This window comes from Plecotus auritus, assembly GCF_963455305.1.
Source record: "Plecotus auritus genome assembly, chromosome: 9".
Taxonomy (NCBI): domain Eukaryota; kingdom Metazoa; phylum Chordata; class Mammalia; order Chiroptera; family Vespertilionidae; genus Plecotus; species Plecotus auritus.
The window spans coordinates 153,418,160-153,436,661 of NC_137783.1; the positions used below are offsets into that span (position 1 = coordinate 153,418,160).

An 18,502-nucleotide genomic window follows, 5' to 3' on the forward strand; every position below is an offset into this window, starting at 1 on the left:
CCAGGGGAGCCATCAGAAGCGACATGGGGGGGGGTAGCAGTGTCCCCCTCCCTTGCCCTAGCTCTCAGCATTGCGGGGAGCGGGTGGCACTGTCAGACCAGCCTGGCCCTGAGCAGCTTACTTACCCTCTTTGAGCCCCAGACCCTCTGGGGGAGAAAAAGGGGCTAAGAAGCTCCCTCTTCCCAGGGGGTCAGACAGGCCCCTGGCACTCACAGGGCAGGGCCCTCCTGTCTCTCAGCCGCTCGGTGCGGTCCTGGATCAGGGCTTCGGCAGGGCAGCAGCGAGGGCCAGATGTCCCCCCCGTCCCCGCCCCCCGCCACTGACCTCAGCCACAAGCCCCCGCCCCCACCCCCCCGCTGGGAAGAGAGGTCACTCGAGCAGCCAGCGTGCTTCTACATCCAGTTTATACACAGTCTATACAATGTACAGAAACCTTTATATACAGACGTATTTATAGAATAGGCTATATTAATTTGTCTTTCCTTTGTACAGCAATATTAGTTTGGATCTTTCATACATTAGGTACAAAAAAGTCACGGGAGAATGGCACGTGGAGTGCGTGTCGGGGAGGGGGCCCGGCTGCTCGCTATCGATTGCATATGGAGGTCACCGGTCACCCAGGCCCCCGGAGGACAGGCCAGCCGCGTGGCCGGGAGAGCTTGTGCTGCGGGTCTGGGGAACAGGGTGGGGGGGGTCAAGCTGAGCCGAGCTGGGCGGAGGGGGGTGGCTCAGACCCCCCAAGTGTGACGTGGGAGGAGGGCAGAGACACGCAGCGGGCCACCCGTCAGGTGGGGGCAGGGTAGGGGTGGGCTGGCCCCGGAGCATCCAGGGCTGAGTCCGAGTCTGCCCCGGTCCCAAGCCTGTAACCCTGTGTGGCTGCAGCCTTGGGGTGGGGAGTCTGTCCCTGATGGCTCAGTCCTGGGCATAGGTGGGCGCCACGCCCCTTAGAGGTCTCGGGCCCACCTCGGTGGAGGAGGAATGGGAAGGGCAGACCGAAAGGCTCCCGGCGACTGGCCAGGGTGCCCGTGGGAACGTTACTCTGATTTCTGCCTCGTCTGTTTTCACACTCTAAGGGCCACCGAGTCGTCTTGCTTCTGTGAGGGCCTAGGCTATGCCAGCAGCGGGCCTTCAGCAGGGGCAGGGGCAGGGGCAGGGGCGGGAGCCGGGTGAGGAGTTGGAGTCACAGAGGGAGGGAGGCCCAGCTCCCTCCAGGTCTCTGTGCCCGTCGGTCAGGGTGGCCAGGGTCCCAGGGCAGGGTCCGGGCCAGTCCCAGCTGTGAGCGGGGTCAGGGTCGTGGCACAGGCCACAGGTACCAGTGATCATGGGATGGGGAGCCAGGCTGACGGGAGGCCAGGGGTGGGGCCAGAACGGGGGGAGGGTTATGCCTCCGAGGAGACGAAGGCACAGCGGATGTCAGCGCCTTGGCACATGTTTTCCAAATCAGGGGTCAGAGCAGCAGGTGAGACCAGGAGAGAACAGGCGATGTCCAAAACTGAGCTCCCCTGCGTCCCGGCCCCATCGTGGCAGGTGGGGGAGGGGGGGCAGGCAGGCGGGTGGGCACCCCAGCGGCCCCTCCCTCAGGAACGGCGCGCATCCATGCACATGCACCCACGTGTCCCACGCGAGCATGCACAGCCCCCCACTCGGCCTCTGGGAGAAGGCTGGCTCTCCACCTCCCCTGCATCTTCAACCAAAGGGGAGGAAGCGCTCGGGGTGGGGGGGGGGGCTGTGGAGGCCCCAGGCTAAGCCGGGCCAGCCCCAGAGCCCCTGACCCAGCAGTGAGCCGGTGCCACCATGCCCCACTCTTGGTCCCACTTTCTGTCAACAGGACACGGGCGACTGGAAGGAAGAACGCCCAGGCAGGCGAGGGCGCAGGCCAGCGAGGAGGGGGGGCGAGGGGAGTGGAAGGTGTCAGGGCCTGGGCTGCCTAGGCATGGGGGGAGGTGAGGTGGGGGGCCACACGGGACCCTAAAAGGAAGAGGGGTTGGTGTGCCCCTTCCCCCCAGGGCACTAACTCAGCAGCCAGGGGTGCCCTCCATCAGGACCCCAGGGGTAGAGATGGGCTGGGAGGTAAGGAGCAGGCGGGCAGGCCTGGGTGCCCAGGACCCATCCACAGAGGGGTCAGCGTGAGGGACACCGAGGAGAGAAGGGGCGGTCCTGACCCCACCTCCTCCAGGCCCCTCCAGCCGCCCGCCCCGCCCAGAGGGGCTACTGAACACATGATTGAGGAGGTGGGGCTTGCAAGCCCAGGACACACCCTCAGCCCCGCCCAGCAGCTTCTGTAAACATACACAGCACTGCAGGCCCCCGTGGGGGTCGCCCAGGGGCTGGCCAGCAGGCACCAGGTCTGGGGGCGGGGGGGTGGCCAGGACAGATGCCAGCCTGGACCACAGATGAGAATATGTGGGGGAGGGCCGCTCTTCCTCTTGGCCCTGGGAGAGCAGCAGAGGGCAGTGAAGGGCGTCCGTGTCCACTGCCTGTCCTGGAGTAGGGGTGCCAGGAGGCCGCAGGGTGGGCAGGTGGCAGGGCCCCAGGCTCTTCCCCACTCCTCACCCCTCCCCTGTCTGGAGGGCCCAGATGCCAGCTGCCTTGGCTCCGGGGGTCCTAGGCTGAGGTAGGGACATGGACCCCCAGCTCAGCAGCAGTGCCCCAGGCCTGAGGCTAAACTGGCCCCTGGAGCCCGAGGGGCCTCCGGCTCTGGCGCAGGCACAGGCGCTGGGGGGGGGGGAAGGGGGCGCTAGCGTGCCGAGATGGCCAGGTCCTCCTGCTGGGCGGGGCCGGCCCCGCGGCCCGGCGGGGTGGGAGTCCGGATCTTGTCCAGGCTGCTGAGGCTTGTGGGCGTCAGGTCCATGAGCTCCCCCGAGGAGCTGAGCGGGAAGGAGGGCGACAGCGAGATGCCCGAGGAGGGGTCGGCGGAGCCCGCAAAGCGCCGCGGGGGCTTGGGCACCAGGTTGGGCTCGAACTGGGCTCGGAGCAGGATCTCCTGCTGGCTGGGCGACTTGGGGCCCTCGGCGTAGTCGCTGGTGGGGCTCTCGGGCACCACCGTGCAGTACAGGTCCTGGAAAGAGCTGCTCTTGCTGTCCAGGTTGAAGAGGCTGTCGATGAACTCGGCGAACTCCAGCACCTGCGGGCTGGGCGAGTCCCCCAGGCGCCCGTTGTGCAGCGCCAGCTCTCCGCGGGGCGCCGCCCCGCTGCCCCCCTCTTCCTCCCGCTCCTGGGCCGCCACGCTGGGGGGCCGCTCGGGGGTGGCGCCCCCGCTGCCCGGGGCGGCCTCCAGGGGCTGGGTGTCCTGGGAGTGCTTGGACAGGGAGTCGGCGGCCAGCAGCTCGGTGCGGGAGCTCAGGGACGGGTTCTCCTCGGGGATGGTGGGGTCGATGTAGAAGAGGTGGCCCTCGTCGCGCTCCAGCACGGCGTGCAGGCTGGGCGAGCCGCGGATGCTGCGGAAGCCGGAGGAGCGGCGCGAGTCGAAGCTGTACAGGGACTCCGTGTCCGACAGGCTCTCCATGGTGGCCAGCGGCGCCCGCCGCGCCTGCAGCTCGGCCGCCAGCCGCTCCTGCGTGGACAGCAGCAGCAGCTCCACCGGGTCCTGGCGCGCGGCCGCGGCTGCAGCCACTGGGGACAGCAGCCGCCCCTCCGAGAAGCCCTCCAGGCTCATCTCCGACTGGGACTTGCTTCTGCAGAGGGCAGGGCAGGGAGGGGCGAGACTCAGCGGGGTGCAGAGACTGACCCCCCAGCTCCCTGGCTGGAGGGAGCCTCGGGAGGGGTAGAGGGCCAAGTTCATGTAGCCGCTGTTGAACTGTTAGGGGCAGGGACCCTTTCAAAAGAACGACAAAAACTCACGAGAACCCAAGACAGAAAAAGGGCCGATGCTGAGTTGAGCCAGGGCGGGTGCCCTGCTGGCCGGAGGCCCTGGGGAAACCGGTGCTCTGTCACTGCACGGATGGGGGACCCTCTGTGCCCGACCCAGAGCTCTATCCCTTCCCCCTCACACTGGAGTGCCTCCTGCCTCGCCCTCTGCTGGGCGGGGCCCTGGAGCCTCTGGGCCTACACAGGCTGCAGGGAGTGAATGAAGGTGGGGGAAAGGGGGTGCAGCAGTCACAGCCGGGAGAAGGCACACGGCCCCTCCTCTGGGCACGCGCTGCCTCAGGAAATGCGTGGAAGGCGGAAGGCGGGGAGAGATGCTCAGAGACCCCATGGGGCCGGGGATCAGCTGATCACCCTTCTCATCAGCCTCTTGGCCAGATCGGGGCCCTCCCTGGGCAGAAAGGGTCCCAGAGAGGCAGGAGGATCCCCCAAAGAGTGTGACTGTGGGGGGGGGGGGCGTGTCTGGGAGCATGTGTGCACGCTCTGTGTGCACGTAGAGTGTATGCACTAGCTGTCCACCTGTCACCCGCCACGCGTATCTGTGTGACTGGGTCTGGGCACCGGCGCAGTCTGTCATCCCCGAGCAGGGCTGCCTGTCCAAGCATGTCCTCGTGTGTGTGTATCGGCCTCTGTCTTGGTGTGTGTCCTACACGGGACTGTGTCTGCGTGGAGCTGTGTGCGCTGAGCGCTGCCCGTGTCAGCTGCAGTACAAGTGCTTAACCCAGCTGTGGGCAAACTACGGCCCGCGGGCCGGATCCGGCTGTTCTATCCGGTTCTCTTGCTCTCCCCTCTGCTCCTTTACTTTGAATTTATATTAGTTCACACAAACACTCCATCCATGCTTTTGTTCTGGCCCTCCGGTCCAGTTTAAGAACCCATGGTGGCCCTCGAGTCAAAAAGTTTGCTCACCCCTGGCTTAACCACACATGGGTGAGTACATGGGAGGAGGTGGGTGTCCATCTGTCTGGGTCTATATGGGTCTGAGTGAACCTGTGTGCTTGTGACCAGGGGGCCGTGTGTCCTGAGATGCCCACTAGCCCGTGTGGGCTTCAAGATGGCAGGCTGGGGGGCCGTGGCAGCGAGGCAGAGGGACCGGAGCCGAGGGGACAAATTCGCCCCTCCCAGCGTGTGTGTGCAGACTCTGTGAGCACGCGGGCTCGGTCTGTGCACGGGACACCTATGGAAGCACACTCCGGGCCCCGCACACCCCCCCGGGCCAGGGCTGGGTGGAGGGTCACCTGGCGCTGCTGTTCCGGTGGTCTGCGGGGGGCAGCTCCAGGGCGAGGCCGGCAGGCACAGGTGGCCCGGTGGGCAGTGGCTGCTGCTGGAAGATGAGCTCCGGAGTGAGGTCCACCTCGGTGGGGCTCACCATGACCTTGGCAGCAGAGAGCAAGGCCGTCTTCCCCTTGTTGTAGTTCTCCAGCACCTGCGACAGGACGGGAAGCTGGTGGCGGTGGGCAGGTGACGGTCACATGTGGGGTGGGCAGTAGGCCAGGCCGCTCAGGGCTGCGTGAGGCCAGCGGGCCCCACTCTCCCCCCCGCACCCCCCCCCAGGTCCTCCCCGCTCCAGGAAGGCCTGGACTGGCCCTGCGACCGTGCATCGCCCCAGGACCGAGTTTGCCTTCCCTGTGGCCAGCCTTCCGGATGGCGCTGGGCCTGCCCCTGCTTGGCTGTGGGTCAGTGCCCGGTGGCCTCCAGGGCCTCCGCTGCCTTAGGGACAGGTCCCTGGGTGTCTCTTCAGCTCCTCACCACGGGCCACGTGGCCACGTGACAGTGCAGGGTGCAGAGGCCAGGACACGAGCCGGCTCTCGCGCCCCCCCCCCCCCCCACAGCCCTGCTGGGGGTGCAGCTAACTCCTCTGAGCACCCACACCCCCGCCTGCAGCCGGGGGCCGCAGATCCAGCTCGCGGGCGCTGCGGCTGAGGGGGTCCCGCCCGGCGCCCGGCCTTACCTTGTTGAGCCCCTCCATGACCACGTAGGGGAGGTGCTCGTGCAGCATGGCCGGGGAGATGATCACCTCGTTGAAGGCCTTGTTGTCGCCCCAGATGGCGAAATACGTGGGCTCCTCCTGCTCGCAGCAGCTGAGGGGCACCGGTCAGGGAGAAGCTGAGGGGGGCGGCAGCCTGGCCTTGACCCCCTGCCCTGGCTCTGCTCTCTGCCCTGGCTTAGCAGGGGCGGGTGGACCCGGAGGCCTCAGGCCCGCCTGGCCAGCGGGGCTGCGTCCTTGCTCCTGGCTCTTGTCTCGCTCTCAGCACCCCCCGCCACCCCACTCCCAGCCTGGCTAGGAACATGGACCCCCAACAGTGGCCCAGAGAAGCTGACCGTGAGCCTCAGCCCGGCCCCTACACAGCCTTCTACATGCTTGTGACTGGGCCATCCTGCCCCCCCGCCCCCGGCAGGACCCAGCTCACGATCCTGGGCTGGAGGACCCGGGCCCAGCCCTCTATCCGAGCACGGGAGAAGCCAAGTGCTTGCCCAGCCTCTTCTCTCTCCTCCACCCACCCCTGCTCACGGCTGTCCGCCACCTAGTCCCGGAGGTGATGCCACGTGACCACTGAAGTGTGAGCTGGCAGGCCCTCAGGGTGACCCCTCCATGGCATCCACTTTTAAATGGACCAAACGTTGGGGGGGGTGGGTGGTTTGCCCCGGGGAACACGAGAGGAGCCTGGAGTCCTGCTCTGGACCGGCCTTGGTTCTCTTCCAGGGGCCGAGGCTGGGGCATCCCCCACTGTGGGTGCCCTGGGCCATCTGTCTCCCAGCCTCCACGGCCCCTTCCCCGGGAGGACACGGCCCCTGCCCTGGTCACCGCCGCCTCCCGCCGCGGGCCTGGGCGCCGCCTACCAGCACTGCTCCGCGGGGTGGTTGTGAACCACGTGGATGATGCGGCCAGGCGGGTAAAGGGGGGTGCTCGCCGACAGGGCGATGGTCAGGTCGCTGGGGTGAGTCCAGAGCCGCGTGTTGGCCAGGGTGGTCACCTCCACCTCCTCGGGCAGCTCCGACTTGGGGATGCACTTGGTGGCCCCCACAATGATTCGCCACTGCAGGCGGGAGGGGGAGACGGGACAGCTGAGCAGCGACGGCTGGGCGGGCGGGGACGGAGGAGCTCAGAGGGAGGGCTCACAGGTGACAGGTGGGCAGAGGGGAGGGCAGTGCCCACCCGAGGAGGCAGGGTCTGAGCTGGACGGCAGCCGTGACGGCCACAAAGCCGTCAGGGGCAGACGTAGGAATTGTTGAGGTTCCGGGGTGGAAAGGCCCTGGAGGACCAGCCACCCCTGATCTAGCGGGCGGGGAACAGGCCCAGCGAGGGGGAGGCACTTGCCCAGGGTCCCTAAGTCCAGTCCAGCGCACCTGCTGGGCCTGGCTGCCTCGGGCTGGCTCTCAGCCCCGCCTCCAGGCCTGACAAGTGCCCAGGACGGGGTCTAACGGGGACAGCCCACATCCAGCCCCACAAGCGCCTCCAGGCAGACACGGTCACTGAGACTTCACTGCCTGGCCCACCTGGCCCCTGGCCCCCGTCCTGCCTGCCCGAGGGCGAGGGGCACCGAGGCTGGGAAGAGTGCCACCTGGGCTGAGACGGCAAATGGGCTGAGGGCGGGGGGCACAGAGGACCCGCTGGTCCAGGCCGCCCCCTGCCCACCTCGGGGTGCAGCCCCAGCACTCCCACCCTGCCTGGCCAGCCGGCACTGCAAGAGCCCCCGGGTCCCCCGAGACCTGAGGAGGGATGAGGAGGGGCCGGTCACCTCCCTGGGCCGCAGCGGAAAATCGGAGCAAGCTGCACCCGACCCCGGGGGAGCGCCCGCCTGCCGGAGTGGGGGCCACGGGCGGCTTTGGAAGAGGCCTTCCCGCCCCACACGCAGCCTCGGGGCGGGGGCAGCGGGGGGGGCGGCTTTCTCCTGACTCTACTGGTAGGCAGCTCTGCAGGCAGGGGCCGGGACCCAGGACCCGAGGCTGGACTCTGCCTCAGTGACCACTTGTGGTGTGAGCAAAAGCAAGTCCCTTGCCCGCTCATGGCCTCAGTTTCCCTGTGTGCACCAGGCCGGCAGGGGGGAGCTCTGATGACCTGAGGGTCCCGCATGGCCGGGGCCACGGTGCTCTGGGCGGAGGCACAGGCGGGGCACACGTGGCAGACCAGGTGCCCAGAGCCAGGGTGCCCGGTGGGGGCGAGGCAGGGGCAGGGGCTCACCTTGGGCTTGGTGCTCCTCTGCAGGACATCCAGGAGCTGTCTGCGGAAGCCCTCCAGCTGGGACAGGCCGATCCTGGAGAGGAATGAGACGGTCAGCCTGGCCTGGCCCGAGGCCGGGGGCGGCACAGGGGGAGGGGCAGCGGGGGCACATGCCCAGCCGGGAACAGGAAGGCCAGGCTGTCAGGGTCGCAGGGTGGGCGGAGGGCCAGGCCAGGGAAGGGAGGCCAGGCAGGTGGGTCCTCCAGGCTGGGACACCTGAGGGCACGGAAGGGACTCTGGCGCCCCCTCTCCCTTGGGGAGACAGGCATCTGAGGGAGGGAGCCCTGGAGCCCAGGTGAGGCCGGGAGGAGGGAGAACAGCCCAGGCTGAGGGGAGAGGAAGTAGTGACTTGCCTGGGGACAAGGTCTTTGCCCAGAACCACTGCCGTCACGAATTCCTTGGAGTACTCCATGGCGTCCTCGCTGCAAGGGAAGCAGGGGGGGGCTCAGGTGGGGCAGGGGCTCAGGTGGGGTGGGGCCTCAGGTGGGGCAGGGGCTCAGGTGGGCGGGGCCTCAGGTGGGGCGGGGACTCAGGTGGGGCGGGGGCTCAGATGGGCGGGGCCTCAGGTGGGGCGGGGGCTCAGGTGGGGCGGGGGCTCAGGTGGGGTGGGGCCTCAGGTGGGGCAGGGGCTCAGGTGGGCGGGGCCTCAGGTGGGGCGGGGGCTCAGGTGGGGCGGGGCCTCAGGTGGGCGGGGGCTCAGGTGGGGCGGGGCCTCAGGTGGGGCGGGGGCTCAGGTGGGGCGGGCCCTGCCCCAGCACTGTGGGGGGGGATTGTCTAGACCAGGGGTGGGCAAACTTTTTGACTCGAGGGCCACAATGGGTTCTTAAACTGGACCCGAGGGCCGGAACAAAAAAGCATGGATGGAGTGTTTGTGTGAACTAATATAAATTCAAAGTAAAGGAGCGGAGGGGAGAGCAAGAGAACCGGATAGAACAGCCGGATCCGGCCCGCGGGCCGTAGTTTGCCCACGGCTGGCTAGACTCAGTGCCCCCTGGGGAGTGCACAGGGGCCAGGCTGCGCTGTCTGCTCCTGCCCCACCCTTCCTGCCAGCAGGGCTTTGCCCGAGGTAGATCTGGGGTGCCCCTGGCACTTGACAGCCCCCGCCGCTCACCAGGCCCCCACTGACCAGAAGCAACGGCCCATCAGCCCCAGCCCGAGAACCCCGGGCCCGCAGCTCACCTCAGCAGGCCCCCGGGCGGGGAGTAGGCGAAGCACTTGAGGGTTGGGTACTGGGGGCGCAGGAGGAAGGAGAGGATGGCGGCGGTGCCCGCGCCCAGGGAGTGGCCCACCACAATCAGGCCGTAGTGTTTGGTTCCGCGGCCCTGGCGACCGAGAGAAGCTGAGAGCCTGCCCCCACGTGGCGCGCTCGCTGTCCGGCCAGGACCACGCGGCCGGGGCGTCTGCCCAGGGGCCTGGGATGGTGCCTGTGCGGCGGCCGCTGGGGCAGGACGAGCCAAGCTGGGCCCCCAGAGCGACGTCTGGGGAGACTGTCCTAACAAGCCCTCACGCCTCCTTCAGAGCCTGCTCAGCGGCCACCCTTCCTGACTCTCCGGGAGACTTCCCCCGCCCCCGCCCCGGACATGGCACCTGCACGGGGAACGGCCTTGGCGTGAGGTGGCCGCTCCCTGTTGGAAGCATCTGGGCCAGGGGTGGGCCAACTTTTTGACTCGAGGGCCACCATGGGTTCTTAAACTGGACCGGAGGGCCGGAACAAAAGCATGGATGGAGTGTTTGTGTGAACGAATATAAATTCAAAGTAAAGGAGCAGAGGGGAGAGCAAGAGAACCGGACAGAACAGCCGGATCCGGCCCGCGGGCCGTAGTTTGCCCACGGCTGATCTGGGCCCCTGCCCCACCCCGGCGCTCCTCACCAGGTCTCTCCCGAAGGCCTGGGACAGGACCATCTCCTGCTCCAGCTTCTTCTTGATGTACTCAGCCGAGAGGACCATGCCCTGGGTGAGGAGGGACAGAGGTCGGTGCTGGGGGAGGGCTTGGCGGAGAGGGAGGCCCCTCAGCGGCCAGCAAAACCACAGTGACCAGCAGCTCGCGACCCTGTCCTGCCCACTTGCCCCTTTTGGCCTCATGACAACCTGGCTGTTGGGCTGGTGGGCCCTGCACGACGTTGATCCCATCTCACAGACGGGAACACGGAGGCTCAGAAGGGCTGTGTGTCTACAGAAACCAGTGGGATCTCTTCCCAGCTGCCTCCTCCGGCTCTTCTGGGTCAGGACCCAGGCCAGGCAGGACTGTGGGGTCCCGGCCAGGGAGCCCCAATGGACCTTCCAGCAAGCCACACCTCTCTGACCCATCTCTACCAGTGAGCCCAGCCAGCAGGGAGGACCCCACCCCAGCAACAGGACAGGCCCCCGTGCTGGCAGGGGAGAGAGCCGGGGGCCCCGGGGCCCGCGAGGCGGCACCTTGTGTCCCAGCCAGGTGCCGTGGTGGCCCTCCACGGGCAGGCGCTCGGCATCACCGGTCAGGTCCGTCAGGGCGTCCTGGGGAGAGGGGACAGGCACGGGCGGGTTGAGGCCAGGAAGAGGGAAGCGGCATCCCTCAGGGGCTGTGAGGGGTCCCCAGTGGTGGGCAGGGAGCCGCAGGCAGCATACCTTGGGGGACAGGGTTCCCCGAATACTGATCACCACCTTTTTCTTGTCATGGTCCACCGCCACGTAGAAGGGGGTTTCGTACACCTGAAGGGAGGGTGGCTCGTGAGCCTGAGCAGCCCTGGGCTGGGGCCAGACTCAGCAGGTGCCCTAAGCACACGGCCTCCCGGCCAGGGAGTCTGTCTCCACCAGCCACTGGCCCCCCGCCCCCCACAGCCGTCCTGGTAGACCCCTCCCCAGGGCCTTGCTGCTTCCTCCCGGATTCCTTCTCCCGAAGGCTGAGGCTGGGGAGCCCCAACCCCGGGTGTGGGGTTGGGGGTCCACTCCCTAGCCCCAGAGGGGGAGTGGGGCGAAGGCCCACCTCTGTGCTGCCCAGCTAGGGGAGGTCTGCTGCCCGGGGCACAGCGTGGGCCCCCCGGGCCCCTGGCCGCCTGCCCGCAGCCGCCTGGCCCAGCCCGCCGGCCCCTCACCGCGTCGTGGCAGGAGGTGTAGACGATGTCTACCGCCGTCAGGTTCTCGTCCAGGAAGTGGCGCCGGATGGCAATGGCGTTGCAGCCGCAGCAGTTGTCTTCCTCGATGGTGACGCCAGGCGCAAACCGGGGCCGGGAGGGGCACAGGCAGCACCTGGGGGGTGCCAGGGGCTCAGGGCAGGGACCCCGACAGAGCAGTCCCCTCCGTCACCCACTCTGGAACCCGCTCTCACGGCCCCGTCCTCCCAGGCTCCTTGCAAAGTTCCACGGGACAGTCCCAGGCTGTCTCCCCTGGCCTCATTGGCAGCAGCTGACCTGTGCCCCCCGGTTCCGCCCTCCCCGAGGGGCCCGCTCTCCGGGACTACCTCCCCTGCCACAGCCTCCGAGGCCCGTCCCCTCACCGAGGCCCAGGGGTCAGGCTGGCCTCCCCTCCCCTGGCCACGCCAGCTCCGGCAGGGCCTTACCCAGTTTCGGGCTTCGGTGCCACCTGTGCCCACGAGCGCGCCCAGGTGCTCCCATTCCCCGCCCACGGGGTCTCAGCCTCTCCAGGTCCCAGGCCCCGAGGGCTCCCTGCTGTCCCCCAGCCCTGCTGTTCCTCCCTCAGCCCCATGCCTGGGGCCCGGGGTCCCCTCCCCACCTCACAGCCCATGCCCAGTGGTCAGCACAGCGGCTCGCTCCACCTGCAGATCCGCCTTGACTCTGCCCGCTCTCCCTCGCCTCCGCCCCTGCGCCTGCTCCCGCCACCCTGACCTCTGTCTCGGGGTGTCACCCTGGCCTGCCGGTCTCCCTCATCTCCCTCAGCCCCCACCTTCTCAATCGGCGGCCAGAGTGACCCTCTCCGATATAAGTCAGACCAGCCGTGGGTCACTCCACCCCGAGCCAGACAGCGCTGCGCCTCTTGCCCAGGGTAAGAGCCGGGCCCTCCCGGCGGCCGGGGCGCTGCCTCCCACTCCCTGTGGGCACGTGGCCTCCTGGCCGCCCTCGGCCGTGTGCGCTGTGCTCCTGCCTCAGTGTCCCCGCACCCACGGCCCCCTCGGCCTGAAACACTCTCCTGGACCCTGTGTGGCTAGACGCCTCGCTTCCTTCAGGCCTCGGCTGGGATCTTATTTAGGGTGCGGTCCACCCTGGCCCCTCCCCTAGCACAGCCGCCCCGCAGGCGCTCCCAGGCCCGGCGTCCCCACTCATCCGCTCCAACGGGCTCTGCTTCCCGGCTGCGCACTGTCTGGCCTCCCCACAGGCCACCAGGCTTTGCTCAGCGTCAGCGCTGTCTCCGGCACCCAAACAGGGCCGGGGCGCACCTGAGGCTCCCCCCTGGGAAGGGTGTGAGCAGCGGAGCTAGGCACCCAGTGGGGTGCAGCGGCTCCTCAGGCCACCAGAGGGCGCCAGCACCCAGCAGATGAGCCGAGAGCCGGGCGAGCACGTGACGGCGCCTGCCAGCTGTCTGCGATGACAGCTGCGGGTTCATGAAGAAGCCGAAAGCTGAGGATGTTCGTAAGAACGTTTGTCTGCACTCGACCGCTACACGCTCCCCAAGGCGGGGAGGCCTTGCCCAGAAAAGCCGGGTGCAGCCCAGTCTCGGGAGCCACGGTGACCCCCACAGTGCACCCTGAGAGTCCCCACCCCCTGTGCCAGGCCCCAGCCGGGATTCACACCCGGAACTGTGGGATCCCACGGCCACGAGCTTCCCCCCCACAAGGGCTAATGCAGAGCTGGGGCGTCAAGGCCCAGAGAGGGCGCGGAGGAGAAGCAGCGCAGCTTCGGGGCGGGGTGGGGGGCGGGGGGCAGGCCAGGGCCCAGCTACACGGTCCAGCCCTCCGCAGGGGCGGGCCGGGGCAGTACTCACGAGCAGGACCTGGCCAGCTGGCAGAGGCCGCAGGCGGGCTTCCGCATCAGGTACATGGGCCAGCCGTAGGCGGCCAGCGCGAACAGCATGTAGTAGCAGACCTCCTTGTAGCGCAGCATCTCTTGCTGCAGGAGAGGAGGCAGTGGCTGGTGACCTCCTGACCTCACACCGCAGCCTGGGGCCGCACGCTGCAGCCGCCCCTCCCCCCCCGCCCCCCGCCCCCGCCTTGGAGGAGGGACCGCTCCTCCAGATAATTGCATTTTCCTAATTATCTCCGTGCAACCAGGGCACGCACCCTCCCGGGACCTGTCCTGTTGCTCCGGCCTCAGAATGAATGTTTTGGGGACAGAAAAGCACTCGGGGCATCGGGCCGATTTCTGTGCCCCGTTTCCCAGTGAGGGAAGAGGGGGAGGGGAGTGACCAGCACCCCCCCTCGGCAGCCAGGCCCTGGACCCTCTGCTGGGGGTGTCCAGGCCTTGAGCAGCGGGGCCAGCCCTGGATACTAGATGCTGGGTGACCAGACACGTGGCCGACTCTCTAACTTGATGCACTGAGTCACTGGCTTAAAAGGGGCAGGCGGGGAGATTGGCATCTCTCTGGGCAGACTGGCATCTCTCTGGGCAGATTGGCACCTCTCCGGGCAGACTGGCATCTCTCTGGGCAGACTGGCATCTCTGGGCAGACTGGCACTTCTCTGGGCAGACTGGGGTCTCTCTGGGCAGACTGGCACCTCTCTGGGCAGACTGGGGTCTCTCTGGGCAGATTGGCATCTCTCTGGGCAGACTGGCACTTCTCTGGGCAGACTGGGGTCTCTCTGGGCAGACTGGGGTCTCTCTGGGCAGACTGGCACCTCTCTGGGCAGACTGGGGTCTCTCTGGGCAGACTGGCACCTCTCTGGGCAGACTGGGGTCTCTCTGGGCAGACTGGCACCTCTCTGGGCAGACTGGGGTCTCTCTGGGCAGACTGGCATCTCTCTGGGCAGACTGGCACCTCTCTGGGCAGACTGGGGTCTCTCTGGGCAGACTGGCACCTCTCTGGGCAGACTGGGGTCTCTCTGGGCAGACTGGGGTCTCTCTGGGCAGACTGGGGTCTCTCTTGGCAGACTGGCATCTCTCTGGGCAGACTGGCACCTCTCTGGGCAGACTGGCATCTCTCTGGGCAGACTGGCATCTCTCTGGGCAGACTGGCATCTCTCTGGGCAGACTGGGGTCTCTGGAGAAAGGTGCCAGTTGGAACCCATGCCTAAGGCCAGGGCTGTTGCTGTCAGCCCCAAGGGCTGGAGGAGACAGAAGGCACCAGTGTCCCCGCAGAGCAAAGCAGCGCCCGTGCCCTGGCTCCCCCGGGGCTGGGAGACGTCTGCGCGGAGAGGGGGTCAGCGGGGGATGAGTCACCCTGAGCAGCGAGAAAGGTGTCCCTGAGTCAGCGCCCAGAGGCCGGAAGGAGCCTGGGCTCTGTCTGCCCTTCGGGAATGAGCTGGACCCGGTGATCACCCTCCTGCCTCAGAGCCCCCGGCTACGGGGCGGGCGGCGGCCTCTGCCCGGTGCAGGTGGGACCCCAGCACGAGGCCCTCGGGGCCTGCCCCTGCCCCTGGGTGCTGAGCACTGCCAGGCATGGCAGCGGTCACAGGGGACACAGGCCTGCTTTGGGGGGTGGGGCAGACGGAGACCCGAGCTTTCCCAGGGGCTCAGATGCCAGGCTGAGTCCTTTCTAGCAGCATCCAGGCTGGCACCACCGTGTGCTGAGACCCGGTCTCCGATGGCTCGCTTCCCCGCCACCAGAGCTCTAGGCAGAAGGTGTGCCCAGGGGAGCAGGCGCAGGGGTCAGGGACTTGCTTAAGGTCACGGCACCGGGGGCTGGCGCACAGCCAGGTGGCCTGCTTGGGGGGCAGAGCCGGCTGATGGCAGGGACGCCTGTTCCCTGTGCCACACACACTGACTGGCTTCCACCAGAGGCGCTGGGGGAGGGTCTGCTCCTGGAAGCGGGACACCCAGGTGCCACGTCAGCTGCCTTTTATTTTACTTATTTTTTAAATATATTTTTGTTGATTTCAGGGAGAGAGAGAGAGAGAGAAGCACCTATGATGGGAGAGAATCACGGACCGGCTGCCTCCTGCACACCCCACCCTGGGGATCGAGCCCGCAACCTGGGCCTGTGCCCTGACCGGGAATTGAACCGTGAGCTCCTGGTTCACGGGCTGACGCTCCACCGCTGAGCTGTGCCGGTCGGGTCGGGCCAGCTGCCTTTTATGACGACAGCAATGACAGCGACAAGAGGAGCCGCTCCCTCTGGGAAGGGCCGGGCGTCCCGCGCGTGGGGGAGTAGACTCAGCAGCATCAGCGTGGAGGAGGTTCCGGGGGACGGGGGACGGGGGCGGGGCCGCGAGGAGGGGCCCTCTGGGGGCTCAGGGGATCGGGCTGGAGCAGGCGGCCTGCTCGGGTCACTCCAGCAGAGGGCGAGGGGGGCGCGGACAGCGTGGCGTGGGGTGGTTCCGACTCACCGAGTTCTTGAGGTCGAGGTACTTGGTGTTTCTGGTCACGGGCATCCCCGACAGGAAGGCCAGGATGTCATTGTTGGCCTGAAAGACAGGCGTGCGAGGGTGGCTGCGGGGCCCAGTGCTGAGAAGGGGGCGGGCGCCCCGCTCTGCACCCCGCCTGCTTCCCAAGGGCCCGAGCCACGGGTGCGTGGTTTCTAGCTCGCCCGTGGCCTGGCCTGTTTCCTGAAGCCCAGGTCCTGTCCTGTCTCCAGCTGCTTCCCTTCCACTCACAGCGTCATCCCCACCTCTTCCTGGGCACGGCGGGGGCGGGGGGTGGGGATGCAGGAGATGCTGGGAGACCCTCGCTGGGGCTGGTGCCGAGTCCAGGCCGGCGGGGGAGGGGGGGGAGGGGGAACATGTTTTGTAGGAGATGTTGGGAGACATTCCCTGGGGCTGGTGTGTTGGGGGGTTAGGGGGGATGGAGAGGCTGAAGCCAGCGCTGTGTCGTCCATTAGCTCCCAGGGTCGGAAGTCCCTGTGGCAGCCCGGCCTGGGAAGCAGGCCACATGGCCCAGCGGAGGGAGGTGGCTCAAGCAGAGCTGTGAGCGGTGGCTGCAGGCAGGAGTCAGGAAGGAGGGGTGGGAGTTCCAGAGGGTGGCCTCCAGGGCCCCGGAGGAGGAGGGGGGTGCAGCAGCAGGGGCGGCAGGGAGAGGCCTGGGCGGCGGGTGGCGCGGGGAGGCCGCCGGGAGGAGGGCTGGGCGCTCACCTCGTCCAGCACGGCGTTGCGTTTGGCCCGCTGTCGCTGCCGAAGCAGGACCAGGCCAGCAATGATGTCAGAGGGCACGATGTCCAGGTCCCGGAAAAACTCAGCAAAGAGGTAGGCGATTTCCGAGTAGGCATCCTAGGAGGTCCGGGGAGGCGGGCGGGGGCGGGGCAGCAGGAGAGAGGACAGGAGACGGGTGTGACTCCCCGGGCCGGGGTGTCTGCTCGGCCGGCCTGCGCAGTTCGCCCTGGCTCCTGGTGGCACCAGCTGGGCCCGACCCCCGACCCCTGCGGCCCTCTGATGTGAGCCTCGGGGCCTTGCCCTGGCCCCGCAGACAAAGCCTTTGCATCTCCACGACCGGCCCTCCAGTCCCGGCTCCGAGGCACTCATGCCTAGCCCGCACAGGTGCCCCTGGAGTGTCCCCTGCTCTGTCCCCACACACGGGCACCAAGGCCTGAGCAGCCCGCTGCTTCCCCCTCCAGCTTTCTCTCCAGCAGAGAAGCCACACCAAGCCCCCGCCTGCTTCCTCCCCGAGGCTACAGGCTCAGCCTCCCCCCTTCCCCATCCCCCTGCCCCTGACTCCCCTGCACGCCCTGTCCTGGGACCTGGCACGGGACGGCCCTGTGGCTCCTCCTGCCTCACTCTGAGCTGGAGTCCGGAACCTAACCTCGTCCCTAACCGGTGAGAGGCTGTGGTGGCAACCAACGCGGGGCAGCTGGTTTTCTGTCGTGGGGTTTCTCTCTCTGGCACTTGCGAGGAAAGAGAAATCAAGGATTGCAAACTCAAACGCCGAATGGGGCCCAATGGGGCTCCAGCTACGACTCCGCGCCGGCGAGCGGCCACAGCTGCAGACCCACACATACAGACGCTTCCACAAACGCCGCCGGCTTTAAATGCTGGCATCCGGCTCACGTTTTTATTTTTTCAATTGTTACTTTTCAAAAAATATATATTTGTATTGATTCCAGAGAGGAAGGGAGAGGGAGAGAGAGATAGAAACGTTAATGATGAGAGAGCATCATGGATCGGCTGCCTCCTGTCCACCCCACACTGGGGATGGAGCCCACAAGCCGGGCGTGTGCCCTGACCGGGAATCGAACCGTGACCTCCTGGCTCACAGGTTGATGCTCAACCACTGAGCCACACCAGCCCGGCCTATTCAAGTTTCTTTCTTTCTTTTTTTAAATATATTTTATTGATTTTTTACAGAGCGGAAAGGAGAGGGATAGTTAGAAACATCGATGAGAGAGAAACATCGATCAGCTGCCTCCTGCACACCCCCTACTGGGGAAGTGCCCGCAACCAAGGTACATGCCCTTGACCGGAATCGAACCCGAGACCTTTCAGTCCACAGGCCGACGCTCCATCCACTGAGCCAAACTGGCCAGGGCCTATTCAAGTTTTTAAACAACGCAGCACGCCCTGCCCTGGACCTGACCCCGGGCCCCGGCCATGTTCTGCCTTCTCCCCAGCCTCCAGCACCAGCCCTGACCCCACGTGGGCCCCTCGCGGGCTCCCTGCCCTCTGCATGGCCTGCTGTGCACCAGGCGCTGGGCCGTGACCCTCCGACCCCCTAGGCCCGTGGGGGTGCTCCCCACCCATCAGGGAACCTGGGGGGGGGGCGCTTCCTTACACGTCATCCCTCACTCGGCAGCTCCCAGGGGCTGCAGGTGGGAAGAAGCCTGTCAAGGCTTCTGGGGCTTCCGTGGAGCACACCTGCTTCTGCTCGGGGAGGAGGCGCCTCCTGACCTCTGGCCCTGCCTCTAACTAGCTGTGGGACGCTGAGCAAGCCCCCACCTCCCGATCTGCAAATCGAGAGGTGGAAATAGATGATCGCTAAGGGCCCCACCGGAGCTGGCAGCTGGGCCTCAGGACCACCTACCGCTGGCCCGGCCCCCGCCACCCCCCCGCAGCCCCTGCCCCTGGCAGGTCTGCCCTCGGGTTGCTCCTCAGAGCGCCGGGCGGGCGCAAAGGCTGACTGCGTGCCTGGACCGCGCCGAGCACTCCCGGCTCCAGCGGGAGGGCCTTGCGAGGTGCCTGCAGCTGCCCCCGCTGCTTTCCTGTCTCCGGTGGCCTGCTGTTTGAGTATGTCTTCTCCTAAACTAGACTCCGCTCCCGGGGGTCAGTGAAAGATCCTCAAGTCTTTCTGTTCCCTCCGCAGAGCAAGGGGCCAGCTGTTCCCACGCGGGGGGCTCCCAGGAGCAGGGCCGGGCTTAAAACCCAGCTCCTCCTGCCAGCCCTGCCCACCCGCTCTGCCAGCCAGCAG

General features: G+C 67.2%; 1 protein-coding gene across 10 annotated transcripts in view; it reads right to left on the minus strand.

The window, feature by feature from the left end:
* Positions 1-2,599: 2,599 nt before the first annotated feature.
* DAGLA (diacylglycerol lipase alpha) overlaps positions 2,600-18,502 on the minus strand; it is a 62,908-nt gene continuing 47,005 nt past the window's right edge. For all 10 annotated transcript variants that reach the window (XM_080642592.1, XM_080642597.1, XM_080642600.1 and 7 more), the window contains 14 exons: positions 16,240-16,374; positions 15,499-15,576; positions 13,002-13,126; positions 11,159-11,312; positions 10,692-10,775; positions 10,503-10,580; positions 9,957-10,037; positions 9,266-9,408; positions 8,440-8,508; positions 8,048-8,120; positions 6,706-6,902; positions 5,816-5,945; positions 5,103-5,290; positions 2,600-3,674 (listed from right to left, as the gene is read on the minus strand). In XM_080642592.1, coding sequence (XP_080498718.1) covers positions 2,738-3,674; positions 5,103-5,290; positions 5,816-5,945; positions 6,706-6,902; positions 8,048-8,120; positions 8,440-8,508; positions 9,266-9,408; positions 9,957-10,037; positions 10,503-10,580; positions 10,692-10,775; positions 11,159-11,312; positions 13,002-13,126; positions 15,499-15,576; positions 16,240-16,374 — 2,472 coding nt within the window. In that variant the 3' untranslated portion in view covers positions 2,600-2,737. The remainder of the gene's footprint in view (positions 3,675-5,102; positions 5,291-5,815; positions 5,946-6,705; positions 6,903-8,047; positions 8,121-8,439; positions 8,509-9,265; positions 9,409-9,956; positions 10,038-10,502; positions 10,581-10,691; positions 10,776-11,158; positions 11,313-13,001; positions 13,127-15,498; positions 15,577-16,239; positions 16,375-18,502) is intronic.